At 38.4% G+C, this 17,546-nt stretch overlaps 2 protein-coding genes across 5 annotated transcripts; one reads left to right on the forward strand and one right to left on the reverse strand.

Annotated features, from left to right (window-relative positions):
- The first annotated feature begins 10,959 nt into the window (after window positions 1-10,959).
- LOC130745378 (rhodanese-like domain-containing protein 14, chloroplastic) lies at window positions 10,960-13,866 on the forward strand. The gene is made up of 6 exons (XM_057597583.1): window positions 10,960-11,352; window positions 11,459-11,505; window positions 11,797-11,889; window positions 12,342-12,480; window positions 12,573-12,675; window positions 13,609-13,866. The coding sequence occupies exons 1-6, from the start codon at window positions 11,142-11,144 to the stop codon at window positions 13,721-13,723; spliced, it is 708 nt and encodes a 235-aa protein (XP_057453566.1). The 5' UTR covers window positions 10,960-11,141; the 3' UTR covers window positions 13,724-13,866.
- On the reverse strand, window positions 11,203-16,583 carry LOC130745361 (uncharacterized). Of its 4 annotated transcripts, XM_057597576.1 has the most exons (8): window positions 15,918-16,583; window positions 15,735-15,833; window positions 14,978-15,169; window positions 14,715-14,834; window positions 14,477-14,548; window positions 14,250-14,382; window positions 12,496-12,534; window positions 11,203-11,534 (listed from the first exon to the last, which is right to left on the reverse strand). In XM_057597576.1, exons 1-7 carry the CDS (start codon window positions 16,284-16,286, stop codon window positions 12,500-12,502), a joined length of 1,020 nt encoding a protein of 339 aa, XP_057453559.1. In that variant the 5' UTR covers window positions 16,287-16,583; the 3' UTR covers window positions 11,203-11,534; window positions 12,496-12,499. The 4 variants fall into 4 exon arrangements, with proteins under 4 accessions (XP_057453559.1, XP_057453552.1, XP_057453544.1 ...); XM_057597569.1 differs by having other exon boundaries at window positions 11,203-12,534; XM_057597561.1 differs by having other exon boundaries at window positions 11,203-12,534; window positions 14,152-14,382; window positions 15,918-16,411.
- Between the last annotated feature and the right edge of the window lie 963 nt (window positions 16,584-17,546).

Here is a 17,546-nt window from a genome sequence, read left to right on the forward strand (position 1 = left end):
AAAGCAGTTGATCGATTTTCTGGGCAAGAGTCATGAACTGCTGGTTGATGTGGTCACGGTGGTCTTCAAAGTCTTCTCTGGTGACAAATTGAGTCGCCAAGACTTGAGCACTTGAGCTTCCACCTTCAGTCTTGAAATCAGATTGAAGTCCCTCAGATTCATCTTCTTCTTTTCCACCAGCAGAACTGTTCAGTTGTGACTCTGTATCTTCTGCTTCTTCAAGCATCTTCTCCTTTCCTTTGTCAGCGTTGGCTTTCTTAGAATGAGAAACAACTTCAGGAATGTGAGTGGGTAGGAGTACAAACACCCAAGTTCCAAATTTCAGTGAGAGCGCGGAGGTCCGATTCATGAGAGAATATGGCAGAGTACCAACATATCCCTCAGAGACACTCAATTTCTAGAACTCTGGATCAGGAACTTTGCAAGCGTGAAGTTGGAACAAGTAGTTGTCACCCTCTTGTCGTTTCCATGTGGCGGTGAGCTGATTGCTTGAAGACTTGTCAATCTTTCTTGCCAGAAGGTTCAGGTAGCTTTTGAACGATCCGTTGGTAGTCCTCAAGGTGCGTCTGTGTTGGATAGCAGAGGACACTTGCGTCTGAAGGCGCCTCTTTCTTGCTTGAGAAAAATAGAGAACAGTACCGGATCTGCTTGCCTTCTTAGTGCTTGCTTCCGTGAACGGTTTGAGAGTAGAAGTCATATGCTCATCAGCAATCAATGACTTAGGCAAAGATTGAGCAAGTTGGAATGCAGAGGCATTCTCTTGTGCAACGACAGTTTGGTCAGTGATGAAAGCAGTGTTCATGGTAGAGTTTGGTTGAGATGTGAGTGGTTCATTTGTTGTTTCAGTCAAGGGTTCATTGAGGTTTGTGTTTGGTGGGAGTTTTGGCAATGGTTCAGTGTGGTGTTGTGAATGTGTTGGAGAGGAGTGTGGTGTTTGAGTATTGTCAACAAACAGTGAATCCAGAAATTCTTTGTTGGACATTTCAGAAGGAATTTCTTGATAAGGTAAGAGAGAGTTTGCTAACCTTGTGTGAAGGACAATGTCCTCATCAAAGAAGGGCTCCTCAGGTTCAGCAGAGAGAATCTTTCTTTTCTGATATGCAGGTTGTGGTTCAACAGTAACTTGAGGTTCTTCAAATTTCTTCCTCAATCTCTTTAGCTTTTTGGGTTCAGCCTTCTTGACAGGCGAAGAACCTTTTCCTGATCTGGTTCTTGAAGCGATGGGGTTGGATTGAGACTGCAATGGTTCACCACTCTTCACAATCTTGATTCGAACAGACTGTTCTTCCTCGTCCTCAGGGAACGGTGCGATGCGGAGAGATGCAGGAACAGTTCTCTTGGACGGTTCCTTCTTTGACACATCGAACAGTTCTGTCAGATTTTTCTTCCTTGTCTGGACAGTCTGTTCAGCAGATACCTTTTCTTTTCCTTTGGTGGTTTTCCTTGTTCTGGGCAAGAATTCTTCAGGAACTTCAGAGGCATCAAAGGGAATGTTCATTTTGCTCACATCTCCCAGCCTGATCGGTGAAGGAAAGATCACATCTTCATTCAAGCGATCCTCTGATTCCAGAAACTCTTTGATAATACCTTTCTTTTCGAAAATGACGGTCAGCAGCGAGCCAAAAGGAAGGTATCCTTGGCTTTTCTCCAGATAGTTGATCAAGTAGTTCCACATCAAGTGTGCAGGGTTAATTTTCACTCTTTTCAAGATCTTGTACAATGCGTACCTTGCATGCGCATTTACATAATTTCTTGCACCATCCTTTGGTAAGATAACCTTGCTAATCACAGCATTGTTGAACTTTACATCATCAATGAGATTGCCCACTTCCACAGTCAGTGGTTCCTCTTGGTTCTTCCAAATGCACTTCCAGTCATCAACTTTTGCAAACCAATTTGGGGAATATTTTTCACCAACTTCCAACTTCACATTCAGTGCTTCAGCCATGTCGTTGAGAGTCACTGAGATGATCTTGTCATTTACTTTGGACTTAATGACTTGTCTGTGATTTATCACAACGGCACAGTCATAAAATTCCTTTACCAAAGGCACATACACTTCGCGCTGAGCCATGGTGTACACCGTCTCCCAGTCCTGATGAAGTAAGTCTGCAAGCCCAGCCATCTTCACGAAGGCAAACAGCTTCAGATCAAAGTACCTTGGGGACACAAGAGAGTTGTCACCCAGTTTCTCAGTTTTCACGGCTCCAACCTCCTTGAGTTGAACAGAGCGTTGGCGGTTAATCCTCTCTGATCTCCTCTGGATGATCTCCATTTCTTCAGCAGAGTAAGGTGTTTTACCACCTTTCTTGGATGGGGCCTTAGATTTGGAAGGGGCTTTGGAAGAGGTAGCAAGAACTCCGGCCATTTGGGAATGAGAGGAAGTTTCAGAGGAGGCTTAGGGTTTCTTTACTTGAAAGAGAGAGAGAGTAAGTGTCAAATGAGGTGAGGTGAAAGAGAGAGAAGGAAATCTTTTGGATATATTTGATTTGGAATAAGGAATGGCAGTTTTGGGTGGTGTGCAGATGGCGGTTTTCTTTTCATGAGAGAGAAACTATTAAACAATTGAGCAGTTGAGACCACGCGCGTTAAAAGTAAGAGAGATAACTGCTTCGCATTTAATGTGATGAGACCTTTCAAAGTTCACTGTTGTAGCACGTGCAGGAGTAATGATGCTTGAACTAAACAATGTCTTTGCCAGCTGTTAACCAAACGATATAGATTTCCTGAGAGCAACTTCATTGAACAGAGAGTTGTTGAACGATTTGATCTACTGATTGAACAGTGAGGAGACAGAACAGTGCGGATGTTCTTCGAAGAACGAAACCTGCAAAATAGAAGCCTTTGTTTCCATACCTTTTATTGAGCAGAGTGCATATTTATCCTTGTTCTTAGATCTGAGAATCTGCCTTCTAAAAGAGGTTTCGTGAGTATGTCAGCAAGTTGATCTTCTGTGTGTATATGAGATATATCAATGTTTCCCTTTGCCACAAGGTCTCTAATGAAATGATGTTTGATCTCAATGTGCTTTGTTCTTGAATGCTGAACTGGGTTCTTGGCAATATTGATAGCACTTGTGTTATCACATAAAAGAGGTATCTTGTTTTCATGAATGTTGTAATCCTCAAGTTGATGCTTTATCCATAGGAGTTGTGTACAACAAGAGCTTGCTGCCACATATTCAGCTTCAGCAGTGGATAAGGAAATAGTGCTTTGACGTTTACTTGTCCAGGATACTAAACAGTTTCCCAGAAAGTGACATCCTCCACTAGTGCTTTTCCGTTCAACTCGATCACCAGCATAATCCGCATCACAAAATCCTTTCAACCTGAAATCTTCACCTTTCTCATATAATAGACCAAGATTAGCAGTACCAATTAAATATCTAAAGATTCGCTTAACAGCACTAAGATGAGATTGCTGTGGGTTTACCTGAAACCTTGCACATAGACAAACACTAAACATTATGTCTGGTCTGCTGGACGTTAAATAAAGAAGTGAACCAATCATCCCTCTGTACGATGTTGGGTCAACTGGTGAGCTTTCATCACTTTTGTCCAGAACAGTGTTGGGATACATAGGAGTACTCATCTCATTTGACTTGTGCATGTTGTATTTCTTGAGCATATCCTTTATGTACTTGGACTGATGTATGAAGATCTTGTCTTTCTCTTGCTTGATTTGAAGTCCCAGAAAGAATTTCAGTTCTCCCATCATACTCATTTCAAATTCACTTTGCATGAGAGTAGAAAATTCTTTACACAGTTTATCGCTAGTTGCACCGAAGATGATATCATCAACATACAATTGTACAAGGATGTAGTCGTCCTTCAATTGCTTCCTGAAGAGGGTGTTGTCAATCTTTCCTCTTGAAAAACCATTCATCATGAGAAAGTTGCTTAGACGATCATACCAAGCCCTTGGGGCTTGTTTTAAACCGTACAGAGCTTTCTTCAACCTGTACACGTAGTCTGGAGTGGATGGTTCTTCAAAGCCTGGAGGTTGCTTCACATAGACTTCCTTTTCAATTACTCCGTTCAGAAAGGCGCTTTTGACATCCATTTGATATAGCTTGATGGAATGTTGACATGCAAAAGCTAGGAGTATCCTTATTGCTTCAATTCTTGCAACTGGTGCGAACGTTTCAGTGTAGTCAATTCCTTCTTGTTGGTTGTAACCTTGTGCTACTAGTCTCGCTTTGTTTCTAGTGACTTTCCCGTTTTCATCCATCTTGTTTCTGAAGACCCATTTAGTACCAATGATAGATTTTCCAGTTGGTCTTGGAACTAGGGTCCATACTTGACTTCTTTCAAATTGATTTAGTTCTTCTTGCATAGCCAGAATCCATCCTTCATCTTGTAGAGCCTCTTCAACGTTCTTTGGTTCAATCTCTGAGATGAATGCGCTGTTTGATTCTTCTCTGAATGCTGATCTGGTCTTTACTCTTTCTGATACACTTCCAATGATTTGCTCTGGTGGATGATCACTTTTGTACTTCCACTCCTTTGGAAGTGAGATTCCGCTTGAAGTCATGACTTGGTCAGACTGTTCAGGAATAGTACCAAGAGGTGACGGAGATTGATCTTCATGAATTGATTCTGATGGTTGAGCTCTTGTTGTGTCGTCATCTGCTTCATCATGATCTGATAGGTCTAGATTGAGAAAATCTCTTTCTAAACGGTCAACGGCCTTGATTGAACTATCATCGAACTTGACATTGATAGATTCTTCAACAACTTTTGTTCTTGAGTTGTAAACTCTATAGGCTTTGGAGTGAGAAGAATATCCAAGGAGAATTCCTTGATCAGACTTATTGTCAAATTTTCCGATGTTGTCCTTGGTGTTGAGAATGTAACACTTGCATCCAAATGGATGAAAGTACGATACAGTTGGTTTTCTATCTTTCCATAGTTCATATGGAGTCTTTTTCAACATGGGTCGCATAGATATTCTATTCTGAATGTAGCATGCAGTTTCAATAGCTTCAGCCCAGAAATACTTTGGTAGGGAAGTTTCACTGAGCATTGTCCTTGCCATTTCTTGAAGTGATCTGTTCTTCCGTTCAGCTACACCGTTTTGCTGTGGTGTCCTTGGAGCTGAGAACTGATGGCTGGTACCTTCTTGTGCACATAATTTTTCAAAATCTTCATTCACAAACTCTCCTCCTCTGTCACTGCGAATGGCTGTGATGCAGTAGCCCTTTTCATTTTGAACTCTTTTACTGAAGATCTTGAATGCTTGGAATGTTTCATCCTTGCTCCTTAGGAAGTAGACCCAACAGAATCTTGTGTAGTCATCGATAATGACAAAACAAAATCTTTTTCCAGAAACACTAGCTACCCTAGTGGGACCAAACAAATCCATATGTAAGAGGTCCAGAGGTTTGCTAGTACTGACAAAGTTTTTAGCACGACAGGAGGTACGATGCTGTTTGCTTTGAGTACATGCAGAACATGTAGCATCAGATTTAATAGATAGTTTTGGCAAACCACGTACTAAGTCATTACTTATGATTTTAGTAATGGTCCTTAAGGATGCATGCCCTAGCTTCCTATGCCAAAGCCATGTATTATCCTCTGATGATACTAGACAAGTTACATTTTGATTTTCTAGGTTTTCCAAGTTCGTCTTATATAGATTCCCTTGTCTCTGAGCTTCAAAGATGATTTTGTCATCGGAATCAGTAACACTACACTTCACTTTATTAAAGGAAACAGTGAATCCACTATCACATAATTGACTTATGCTAAGTAGATTATGTTTTAACCCTTCAACTAATAAGACATTATTAATTACTGGAAGAGGTTCCTTACCAACAGTACCTTCTCCAACAATGAATCCTTTTTGATTTCCACCAAAGGTTACACATCCACCATCAGATCTAACTCGAATCTTGGGGAACATAGACTTTTCTCCCGTCATATGACGCGAGCATCCACTGTCCAGGTACCATTGTTGGCGTTTCCTTCGTTCTGTTAAGTAAATCTGCAACAGGAATTATTGATTTCTTAGGTACCCAGATTTTCTTGGGTCCTATAGGGTTAGTTGCACGCTTGGGAGGAATCTTCTTCTCATAGAAGATTTTCTTTCCTTCCCTTTCTATTGAACAGTTCACAACAAATTTAGATTCACTATCAATAGAAGAAGTAAACGATATATCAGACATGGTTTCATTAGACGGTTCACTGCTGTCAAAACCCAGACCACTTTTATCATATAAGTCTCTACTGTTTCCACATAGTTTAACTAAGTTGTCATGCCCTATTGTGAAGGTAGATAAATCATCAATCAAAACTTTGATTCTTTTCTTTAAAGCAGATACTTCCATTGTGGAGTCTTGTTTCTTTAAAAACTCATTTTCAAGAATAATGGAATCTTTTTCTTTTAAAACTTTCTCATGTTCTTTTTGCAACTTGGAAAACTGTTTCTTCAGGTTCTTGTATTTTTCAGATAAAGTGTAAGAATGTTCAAGCAGTTCATTAAACTCTTCTTCAAGGTTTTCAGATCTTACCTCATCATCTTCATCATCATCTGATCCATCTACTGAAGCCATGAGAGCGAATAGAGATTCTTCATTTTCTTCTTCCTCGTCATCTTCAGAGTTGTTCTCAGAATCATCCCAGCCAGTTACTAGAGCTTTCTTCTTCTTGTAGAATGGTTTCCTGACAGGCTTTTTAGCTAGTCTAGGACAGTCTGGTTTGATGTGACCTGGCTTTTTGCATTCGAAACATGTAATGTTGCTTTTGTCTGCAGTTGAGGTGCTTTCACCTTTGTGTGGAAAGGATTTCTTTTTCTGACTTGATTCTCTTTTGTTGTCCTTCTTCAGGCCTTTTCCTCTTTGTTGTTTGATCCACATCTTTTTGAACTTTCTGTTGAACAGTGCTTGCTCATCATCGGACAGTTCTTCTGAGGAATCTTCTTCATCAGACATTTCTTTCGTCTGACTGTTTTTGGAGATGTTAGCTTTGAAGGCGATGCTTTTCTGCTTCTTTAGGCTTTCATCTTGAGAAAGTTCAATCTCATGAACCTTCAGAGATCCCATGAGATCTTCAAGTTTTAGTGTGCTAAGATCTCTTGCTTCTTGGATAGCAGTAACTTTGGGTCTCCATCTTTTAGGAAGGCACCTCAGTATTTTTGTGATTTGATCAATGTGTGCGTATGTGCGATCGAGATTTCGAAGACCATTGATAATGGTTTGAAATCTTGCGAACATTTCATCAATGGTTTCATTTTCCTTCATTTTGAAGGTTTCATATTCAGCCACTAGTAAACTTACTTTGGCTTGACGTACATTTGCTGTACCTTCATAGGCAAGCCCTAGAGCTTCCCATACTTCTTTGGCAGTTGCGAGTCCATCAACTTTGTCCAACTGAGCTTTGCTTAAGGCACATAAGAGAAATAGTTTTTCCTTTGAATTGAGTTGATAGTCTTTGCGTTGAGCTTCTGTCAGCTGATCTTTCTTGATGGGTTCACCAGCGTCATCTTTATAGACGATGTTGCCATTTTCAATGATATCCCACAACTTGTAGCTTGAGGATTCTATGAAAAGTTGCATGTGCGTCTTCCAGTAGGGATATTCGGTTCCATCAAAGAAAGGAGGCTTGTTGGTGGATGAGCCCGTAGCGATAGCTTGATCTTCTGCCATGGATCTTTACTCTACACCTGTTAAGATGTTAGTTCTAGAGCCTAAGCTCTGATGCCAATTGATATGTAAATAAGTAACACAAGAAAGGGGGGGTTTGAATTGTGTTCTTAAAAATTACTTGTTAAAACTTTAGTTCATGAAAAGAAGATAAGTTCTTAAGAAAATTGTTCTGGTGACTTTTCAAAAACTGTTTAGTGCAGCGGAAGTAAGTAAATGAAGCAGAACGATCAACACACAGGAATTTATACTGGTTCACCCTAAACGATTGGGCTACGTCCAGTACTTGGCCACCACCAAGATTTTCACTAGCAAGTATCAAGGACTTCTCCAATACAAGTATTAGACAGGACTTCTCCAAGTATTATCACGGACTTCTCCAAGTATTGTACAGGACTCCTCCTAGTATTATCACGGACTTCTCCAAGTATTGTACAGGACTCCTCCCACAATCAACAAGATTGTTTGGCTCTACAAGAAATCTCTTCTCAAAAGAGTTGGTGTAGACAATTTATGGCACTGGAACTCTCAGGTGTTTTGGGTTCTGAAAGGACGTTGGAACACACAGGAGTTCAGAATCTAAGAGAGAAGTAAGAGAAGAGGTTTGACTCTTTTAAGGTTTGGTATTCTCTCTTGATTTAGCAGAGGTATGAGATCGGATTTGACTCTTAGGAAATCTGCTGTGAGCTTTTAATGCTTTGAAGAATGTTTTGATTAACTGCTCTGAGTTCTTTCTTTTCTTGCAATAAATTTTTCTCTTCTTCATCTTCAATCTTCAGATATGTCCTTTATATATGATCTTGCTAGTTGTGTAGCCGTTGAGACACAAAATCTGGCCGTTGTTTGTAGCTGTTGTGAGTGTCATCTAACCATTGATTCAAATCTCCGGTTGGTAGCTTCATTAAATGCATGCTGCTGTTCAAAGCTATCCTTTAGCCAAAAAGATGTACTTTGTCAGCTAGTAGGTGGCGATAGCTTTGGGCTACTTTGCAGAAGAGAGACATTTTGGAAAAGTGATGTTGACGTGTTGTCCTTTTTCCTCTTCATTGGTCATCGAGACTTCTCTCTTCAAAAGTAAATCAGTTTGCACGTGACCAGATTAGTTTCCTTCTGACTAAAGCATGGGGCAAATAGTTGAGATACAATTTTGACTTTCCCGCTCAAAGGCATCTTCTGAAATTCTGAGGTATGACGTGGCATGAAACGATACAGAATAAGTGTCTTCCTTGTTTACTGGACGATGCGGTCATATCTTGCGTAGACTTCTTTTTCCTTATAAGGCTTAGACATATTTGTTGAAGCATGCGACCTTATAATATATATTTCCTGAAAAATGTCATTAACATCTGGAATTAGATTTTAGTAGAGAAAAGTATTTATAAAAATTGTTAGGATCAAAATAAGATTGAAACACGTTGTAACACGTTTGAACTTAACAGTATATGCTTAGAATATCCCGATGGGCTAAAAGCCCATATTGTAGCCTCAAACCAGCAAAAATAGCTAGGTAATTACTAATTAGTGCATGTTTGTAAATCTCTCTACAAATTAATTCTTAAGCCAAAATCAATAGAAGAAACTTATATCCGGAGCTTTTGAATGTCAGAATTTATTTAGAGAAAAGAAAAATTAATACAATCATGCAATTACTTTGAGTTGCATTTTTATATTTTGAGGCATAGCCTCATACGAACCTCTCTTTTTGTTTTTTTTTTTCTTTGATTTTTTTTTATTGGGTTATTGATTAGACACCAAGTATGCTTTGACTAAATTATGTAGCATTGTGGGATTTCTTGTTAATTATATTCATGTGAAACTTGTCTTGGCATTAATCTTATTCATCTTTAAAAAAATTCATAATGAATTTTAACCAGTTAATTTTTTAGCATTACAAATCTCTACATTCACCCTGACCTCAAATCTTAAATTGACTTTTTCTATTGGGTATGGTCTGAATTCCCTGGATGTTTCCTCTGATGCAGAGAAGTGATAGCAATCACTTCACTTGTCTGAATTCCCTGGATCATCTTTCAACTGTTTAACCCAGGCAACAGCTGTACAAAAAAAAATGCATACGAATACAAGAAGCTTGTTCATTAGGACATAGGAGAAGTAAAGGTTAATAAATAATGAAGGTGTATTTTATGATTATTTTAAGACAAATATCCAAGTTCTGTATTACCCTTTTAAGATTTCAAACATTGATATTTTCATATTGTTTCAAGTTTGGTGATTCAATCGTTTGGTGATTCAATCAAATCGTTTGTTATTAGGAATGATTCATCTTTTCAAAAAAAATAGGAATGAGTCATGCAGGGAATCAATTTGATTCATATAATAATCAATTTGACACTATATGGAATAAGACTTTAGTCGTAATTGTTATGAATATTTTCATGGTGAATAATTTATTATCTTCAATACAATGATCTTGGTAATTTCTTGAAAAATAAATGTTCAAGTGTAACATATGGTAATCGTAATCAGTATCAGACTGTCATGGTCCAACCTAATAACAACAATAACAAAAATCTTATCTCACTAAATGAAATCAGTTATATAGATCACATTACGTCATTAAGCACGATCAAAAATTAATTTTTAAGGGATATTATTGACAATAATATCATTCTTAATAAGATTTTTCAATGTTTATTTTATCTTCCTTTACCTCTCTTCACAAGACTAATCAAATCATGTTATCAATCATTCTCATTGATGCCTCTAAATGTAATCTGTGTACATGTTCGAACCACTTTAACTAATTTTTCATCATTTTCTCCACAATAGGTGTCACCCCTAATATTATTTCTAATTGTCAAATAATATTTTAGAACTTGTGCGCCAATAACTAGCTACTAATCTAATATACTACGTAGGAGCCCTATAGAGACTTAACAGTGATATCAAAGGAAGAGTTGACAAAATGACAATATATATATATATATATATATATGAATAACTCACGAATTTTTTTGAAGAAAGAGAGACCAAATGGTAAAACCATTATGTTTTATATAATCTAAAACATATTCAAGGAAAATAAAAATCAGGGTTGCATCAGAAACAGATACATTTTCACAAGACATCTCAAAGGAGGTAAAAAATAGGAGATAAATAGCAACCAGTGGTCCCTTAAAAGATAGCAAACAAGATATTTAAAGCTCAGGCAGAAAGACAAAGTGAGTTAATAATATGGTGTCAATGTGAGCTTAGAAAAGAGAGAACAGAAAAAGACAAAAAAGAAAAGGATGATAACGAATGATATCCAAATAGCAAAGGACTCCTAAAACATCGACCACAAGTTCAGATTCTGAGCCCCAAAATATCCATAATACGAAGACACTCGTTTCTCACAAACTTCCAGTGGAAACTCACTTGATAACAAAAACATGCACTCTGATCTCAAGTAAATCCCCTAACTCAACTATTGACCACCAACTAGAAATATTTGAAACCCCATATCCTAATTTTCTGCTGAAACTTAGAGCTTCAAAGCATGGCAGCTTTTACCTCAGTTAGCCTACAGTACTCATCTACCTCATCTTTACAATCCTTGGTACCTTCTTTAGAAGGTACACGAGAGCCTAACTCATGGGGTGTGAGAGAACGATCATGCAAAACAACTACAGGTCAAAGGTTACACTCACAGAAAATTGCAAGGGGGTTAACAATCCAGAGTGCAGCAACAAAAACAGCTAAGACGCCAGGTACAAGTTTCAGGTTACTCTATTGAAATTAAATTGTCATAGCACCTTGAAGACTTCATCATAGAACCTTAATGAGCTCCTTTTTCACCTTTCTTGGAGGTATTAGCTGAAGAAGACTGGAAGATTAAGCGAGAATTACTGCTGCAAAAAAGGGTAGGGTTCACCTCTGTTTGGCCCATGTCCTGAATGCACAAATATGCAACTTGTATCTTGAGCATTTTCAAGTGAGCACAGAAATTTCAAGACACAATGCAAAGATAACAAAAACTTGAAATGTCTTCTAAAGCATGTGGAATTCAAAATTCCAGTTAGGATCATGATATAAATCTAGAGTACAAAAACAGCAAGGATCAAACGAAGTGTAAAATCTAAGAAATGTAATGGCATGTTTAGACTTTAGATCACATGCAGAGAATTTATGAAGGTATTGATATGACATTGCAGGTAAGAAGTGTGGATGCCAAGGAAGCTTTCCGCCTTCAGAAAGAAAATAATTTTGTTATTCTTGATGTAAGGCCTGAAGCAGAGTTCAAAGAGGTTAGTGAGTTGGATTTCAACTCCTATGTGCTTACACATTCATGCTGCAATTTTTGTGTATATGTGGCCCTTCTTATTTCCATCAATTATGTCATAAAACAACAATTTCAAAAACCTGAGCTAGTCGAAGACACATGAATGGTTTTTAATTATATTTCTAAGATGGCCCCTCACACAGTCACATGTACTTGTTGAGACTGAAGCGAGGACATTGCCTAGATCTACCTAGCTTGTATTGAAATTCAACTTGTACTAAGGAAAATGGGAGCAAGGGTGATCAAACTTTAGACCTCTTGGTCATAACGACTAATATCATGCCATGAATCAATCATATTTCAAAAGCTTAACCAGTTAATGTTGGGTGAAGCCACATCAATAGTTTTTATTACATATCTAACATGTTATAGAAGGGGCACAAAGGAAAAAACTGATGAGCTTGGCTATTAGTGCAGGCTCATCCTCCAGATGCTATCAATGTGCAAATATATAGGCTTATAAAAGAGTGGACAGCATGGGACATTGCCAGACGTGCTGCATTTGCATTTTTTGGTATTTTTGCTGGCACGGAAGAGAACCCCGAGTTCATCCAGTGTACGAAAAATTTACCTCCTCATGAATTTCTTGAATGCATGCATTTCTTGTTTTCTGAAACTAAATATTTGAATCATCATTCATGCTGGCAGCTGTTGAAGCAAAATTAAATAAAAATGCCAAGATAATAGTAGCATGCTCTTCAGGGGGTACAATGAAGCCAACACAAAATCTGCCAGAAGGTCAACAATCAAGGTATTAATTCTCTTTTTTCCTAAGCGTGTTTTCTTCTCTCTGGTTTTTCAACTTTTCTTATACAATTACACATGCTATAAAAGAAGGCCATAAAAGAATATATGTAGCCCAAAATTGGTTGATGACAGTGTATGAAATGTATTCATTTTCGATGTAAAACTTCGGTGATTCTACGCAAACTTTTTGGGTGGGTAAGAATTTTGCATCCAACTTCAGATTCAGGGACATAGTAATGGTAGGGGACAGAATAAATGAGTCAATGAAATTTATATTATTGTACTAAGTTATTAACTGGTTAAAGCAATATTACAAACAAATGATTGATAAGAAGTCAAATCCATCTGTAATTAGCAATTAGCTCACAGATCCAGATCAGTTCATCATCAGCTAAAACACACAATGGAAGGTGCAATTAATAACTTGGATTGCATGAATGTAAGATCTGAGAGTTTATATGGTCGTGGGAAATAAATCTGTAATGGAAGACAAAAAAATGTAAACAAAACCAGAGCAATAATATTTATTATCTCCACTCTATTCCTCTACACAGTAGCTTCCTAGAGAAAATAGAGAAGATGAATCAACTATACTAAGTCTCCAGGTTCTTGGAGAACCAGATCTCTCCAACTAATCAGCTTACAACTCCAAAACTAACCGCTGCCTCTCCGTTTTCCTCCCTATAGCAGCCAAACTACCCCTAACTAAATTCACCCCTTATACATTTTCAGCTTTAGTTACACTAACAGAGCCAGGGCCGTCTGAATTGGACCTAGTTCCATTCCTCCGACTGTAATACTTAATTGGGGGTCTAACAATATCATCTTCCTACAACAGTGCTCATGTTGCATGCCACTTTTAATGTGATCGAAAAAATAAATACTATTAAATCTTCAAATCATTGATCTGCTCTTCTAAATTTGAATACTTTCACAGGTCTCTTATAGCAGCTTACTTGCTGGTCCTCAACGGTTATACCAATGTCTTCCATCTAGAAGGTGGTCTTTACTCATGGTTTAAAGAGGATCTGCCAAGTGTTTCAGAGGAGTGACGCAAGAGACAGCATTGTGCATGTAGTGAATCCTAGACCTAGTTTTGACCATAATGAGAATGCTATAAATGCATATGAACAGAAGCAAAAGATTGGAAATTTGGAATGTTATTAAATATTAATTGAACTGGTTTAAAAAAGTATATCCAAGAACTGATAACAAAAAAAACAAGTAGTCCAACTGTCCAAGTTACAATCTCTAAAGATTGCCTCCCTAGCTTTATCTAGAAATGGTCCACTTATCAGCAATGCGTTATCACATTTGAAATTTATCACTATGCATAAACCATGTTTTTAACTGAAGCATTCTGCTTCAATTTTAAAAACCCAAGCCCAGTTCAAGCAGTTACGGCTCCATTACCTTTGATTAAGATGTCCACTCCAATAAAAATAAAATGCTTTAGAAAAAGGTATTTGGCTTAACCTACAATTGCCTAGGCCTTTAAAGATGCTCTTGCCATGGCTAGAGCACCGTCATAACTTCGATTTCCTCCAATAAAACCACTCATGTGCACAAAAGTACAACCTGGGATTCCATCAATCTCAGAGAGCTTGTCATTTTCCAAACCCCTCCAAAGATATGGTAATGGTTTTCTGCTCTCAAATCTGACAGGTGAAATTGCCACTGCCTGCAGTCGCCAATTCTCACTCCTATCATCCTACAAGAAGCAATCATATATTATATAAATCATAGATCATATAATCGAATTGGAAGATAAAAAATAAATTAATTCAGCTAAACATGATACCTACCGGGTAAAGAACATATTTGATGGAAGGATTGATTTTCATTTCCTCCTCAAGCTCATGTATGTGAAGTTTCCACTGTGGAACAAGTCAAAAAGGTTTTGCGAAATAGTTACAACAATATTCAAAACAAAATATTATCCCCCCCCCCAAAGAAAAGATTGTAATTTACTATGAAGAACGAACTCTTATCAGAATTATTAACACAACATGTGAGATTAATTAAAATGCCTTGTGTGCTTACCGGACAAGATTGACTTAGCTTTATTATTTCTCCACTAGAATCAACAGTCTCTCTTGCTGCAATACACTCCATAACAATCGACCGCGCCGGTAACCATGATTTTGCATAATAATTCAAACTCTGTTATACAAAAATAAAAAAATAATTACAAATGATTCTTACCCTGTCAAAAACTAAATTTATTGATCAGCAGGTAGTGAGGGAACAAAAACATAAACACAGAGAACCCAAACCAAACACGGGACATTTAAAAACAATCTCACCTCCAAAAATTCACCACCAGCCAGAGCCATTGCCTGATGAAAGGCCTGATTTTCCTTATCAGACGACTGGTCCGAATCCCTCCAGTCCAAATTCAACCGTTTAATTCTCGATGGCAAGCATGTATTGATCACATATTTTGGAGGTTCATTCACATCATATTGATTCACTCCATTATCCACAGCATCAATTGCCTGTAAACTGAAACAGTATTATCAGCATGTTTGGATTCACTTTAAATCCTGTCAGAATCACTTCTCCCTTCTAATCCTAATAACTTCTTCCCCCCCCCCCCCCCAACAGAAGCATGCATGATAATAACACAAGCTCAATTCCACTCGTACTAAGATTTATCTGTTGGGGAGACAGGGAAGCCCATGGGCCAAGGAAACGAGACACCAAGAGAACCCGACACCACATCTTAACCCAAAAACTTAAGGCATTGGGTTTATGGATCACGTCTCGTATAAAGTCTTCACCTCACTCATTCTTAACCAATGTGGAACTCCAAACTCACACTTGAACTCTCAACATTATCCGCTATTGATATGATGAATGAAGTGCAAAACTAGCTACCTCTACAAAGTTTCTGTAATTAGATACCTCAATTCCTCTCAGAATCCCTTCTCCCCTCAACTCCTAATAACTTCTCCCCCCACAACAGAAGCATACATGATAACTTAATAATTAACATGCTCAATTCCACTGATACTAAGATTAATCAGCTATTTGATATGAATGCAGTGCAAAATTAGCTACCTCTATAAAGTTTCTGTATATAGCTGGATATAACTGATGAACATGAGGATGAACTTCATCAAGCTGAAGCACCTTTGCAATTATCTCCAAACCAAAATGCTGCAATAAGTATAACTAGGTTAAAATCTATAGTAGAAAACTAGCGAGTGAGTGAATGAGTATGAAACTATTAGAAACAAAGACCTTGTAGACAAGGCCAGCGCTACTGAGCTTAGTGGTGAAGCCATGGCCGAAAACTTGGTCGAAACCCCTTTGGTGATGGTCGTAACGGTGTCGAAGCGGGTCGTAGACGCCTCCGACGTCGACCACCGCGTCGAGAGATTTGAGAAGCTTCGGGTCCCTCGTTCTGACGATGTCGGCGCCGGAGAAGTGTTTGGAGAGGCGGAGCAGGGAGCAAGCGAGGGCTTCGTCGCAGTGGAAGGTTCCGCTGTGGGTTCCCACGCGCTTAGCGACGTGCGTGGAGAACAATGACGCTGAAATGCTGTGAAGGGATGCAAAGAGAGGCTTGTGGAACGTGAACGTGGTGTGCCACGCTTTCAGAGCTGTGACCATTGTTGGAACTGAACTTCCTCTGTTTGTGTCTGCCTCAGCAATAGAGAAGAAGGTGCTATTTTACGACGTCGTATGGTTCCTTTTTTAAAAGAAGTGGTTTGGGCCGTGTGGATGCCCAAAACTTTTATTGGCGTATTTGGGCTCATTTTTTGGTAAACAAGAATAAGAGCAAGAGTGGGGAAGAAGACAGGTTGATGACCTCCAACATTGTCTAGGGGAGCCTTTGCTAGCTCATACGCAAACGGTTCTTCATTTAGGCCAATTTGAATGACTCTCTCATGTGAATCTTGGGCTCTAGGTTCTTCACCTGCATGGTTTCCGGGTTGAAATAGTTGATAAAGTCATTCATAAAGAGCTCATCCTCGCGAGGATATATGTTGAACAAGTCGAACTTCGTTCGTTTAAACAGTTGATTAGCTGAAAAATGGTCTATGATGTCTTGTGAGAAATCTTAAGTTTCCCACTGATTTTATAGGTTGGTTGGAGAACCATTTAATGGTGTGACCAAGGAAGGTGTTGGGAAATACCTTGCATAAAGTTGGATCAATGGCCCTAATTGGAACCATTCTTGTTTTGAACATGGTAAGATTCTATTGGAGATTTGGGTTCCATCAAAGGATGGCATGGTTGGATATGTAAACACTTTTGGAAAAGGGGTATCCATGGTTGCATTGGTGAAATGATGTCTTCTCTTTGTATTTGTCATCTTTTTTTTTCCTTTTTGGGGTTTTCTCTTTCGTTCTGACTAATGTCGCGACACAAACTTTCTACTTCCTCGTCTCTTCACTTATGAATTTCTTTTTTCATATTTTGCTTCTGCCTAATTTTCTCTCTGTCTTCTTTGTTTCCCTTTTCTTATATATTCATCTCGCTTCCGCATTTCTTTCATCTTTCACATAAGCTCATCGAGAACTGTAACATCATTATTGTTTGACCTTGTTGTACTATCATGGATCTCAAAACTCTTCACTCGCTCTTTCTCTTTTCTCAGGGTCTAGAAAAGTCTTATTAGAGCCTCGCTACGGGTGTCAGATGTTCGTATAGGCTAAGTGGAGGAAGAAACCTTAGTTATCGTTACTATGATCCTATGCAGTTTATAAGTCAACAAATATTCACTTTTCCTATTTGACCATTTTATTCCCTTATTTGGGCTTTTCCTACTTCAGCCTAATTATTGCTTATATGTTTGTCATGTAGTGTTATTGTCCCTTTCTTCCTTTAATCATGTCATTCCTTAGGCTTCACGTTCTTCCTCCGTAC

This window comes from Lotus japonicus, chromosome 1, assembly GCF_012489685.1.
Source record: "Lotus japonicus ecotype B-129 chromosome 1, LjGifu_v1.2".
NCBI lineage: Eukaryota > Viridiplantae > Streptophyta > Magnoliopsida > Fabales > Fabaceae > Lotus > Lotus japonicus.

Bases quoted from the DNA above. Each gene is read 5' to 3' on its own strand.
- LOC130745378 (XM_057597583.1), top strand. From the start codon at position 11,142: ATGGCAGCTTTTACCTCAGTTAGCCTACAGTACTCATCTACCTCATCT. The intron at 11,890-12,341 runs GTTAGTGAGTTG...CTATTAGTGCAG, and splicing joins CTGAAGCAGAGTTCAAAGAG to GCTCATCCTCCAGATGCTAT. The intron at 12,676-13,608 runs GTATTAATTCTC...ATACTTTCACAG, and splicing joins CCAGAAGGTCAACAATCAAG to GTCTCTTATAGCAGCTTACT.
- LOC130745361 (XM_057597561.1), bottom strand. From the start codon at position 16,286: ATGGTCACAGCTCTGAAAGCGTGGCACACCACGTTCACGTTCCACAAG. The intron at 14,835-14,977 runs GTGAGATTGTTT...TTTGTATAACAG, and splicing joins CTGGTGGTGAATTTTTGGAG to AGTTTGAATTATTATGCAAA. The intron at 14,549-14,714 runs GTAAGCACACAA...CTTGTTCCACAG, and splicing joins AGCTAAGTCAATCTTGTCCG to TGGAAACTTCACATACATGA.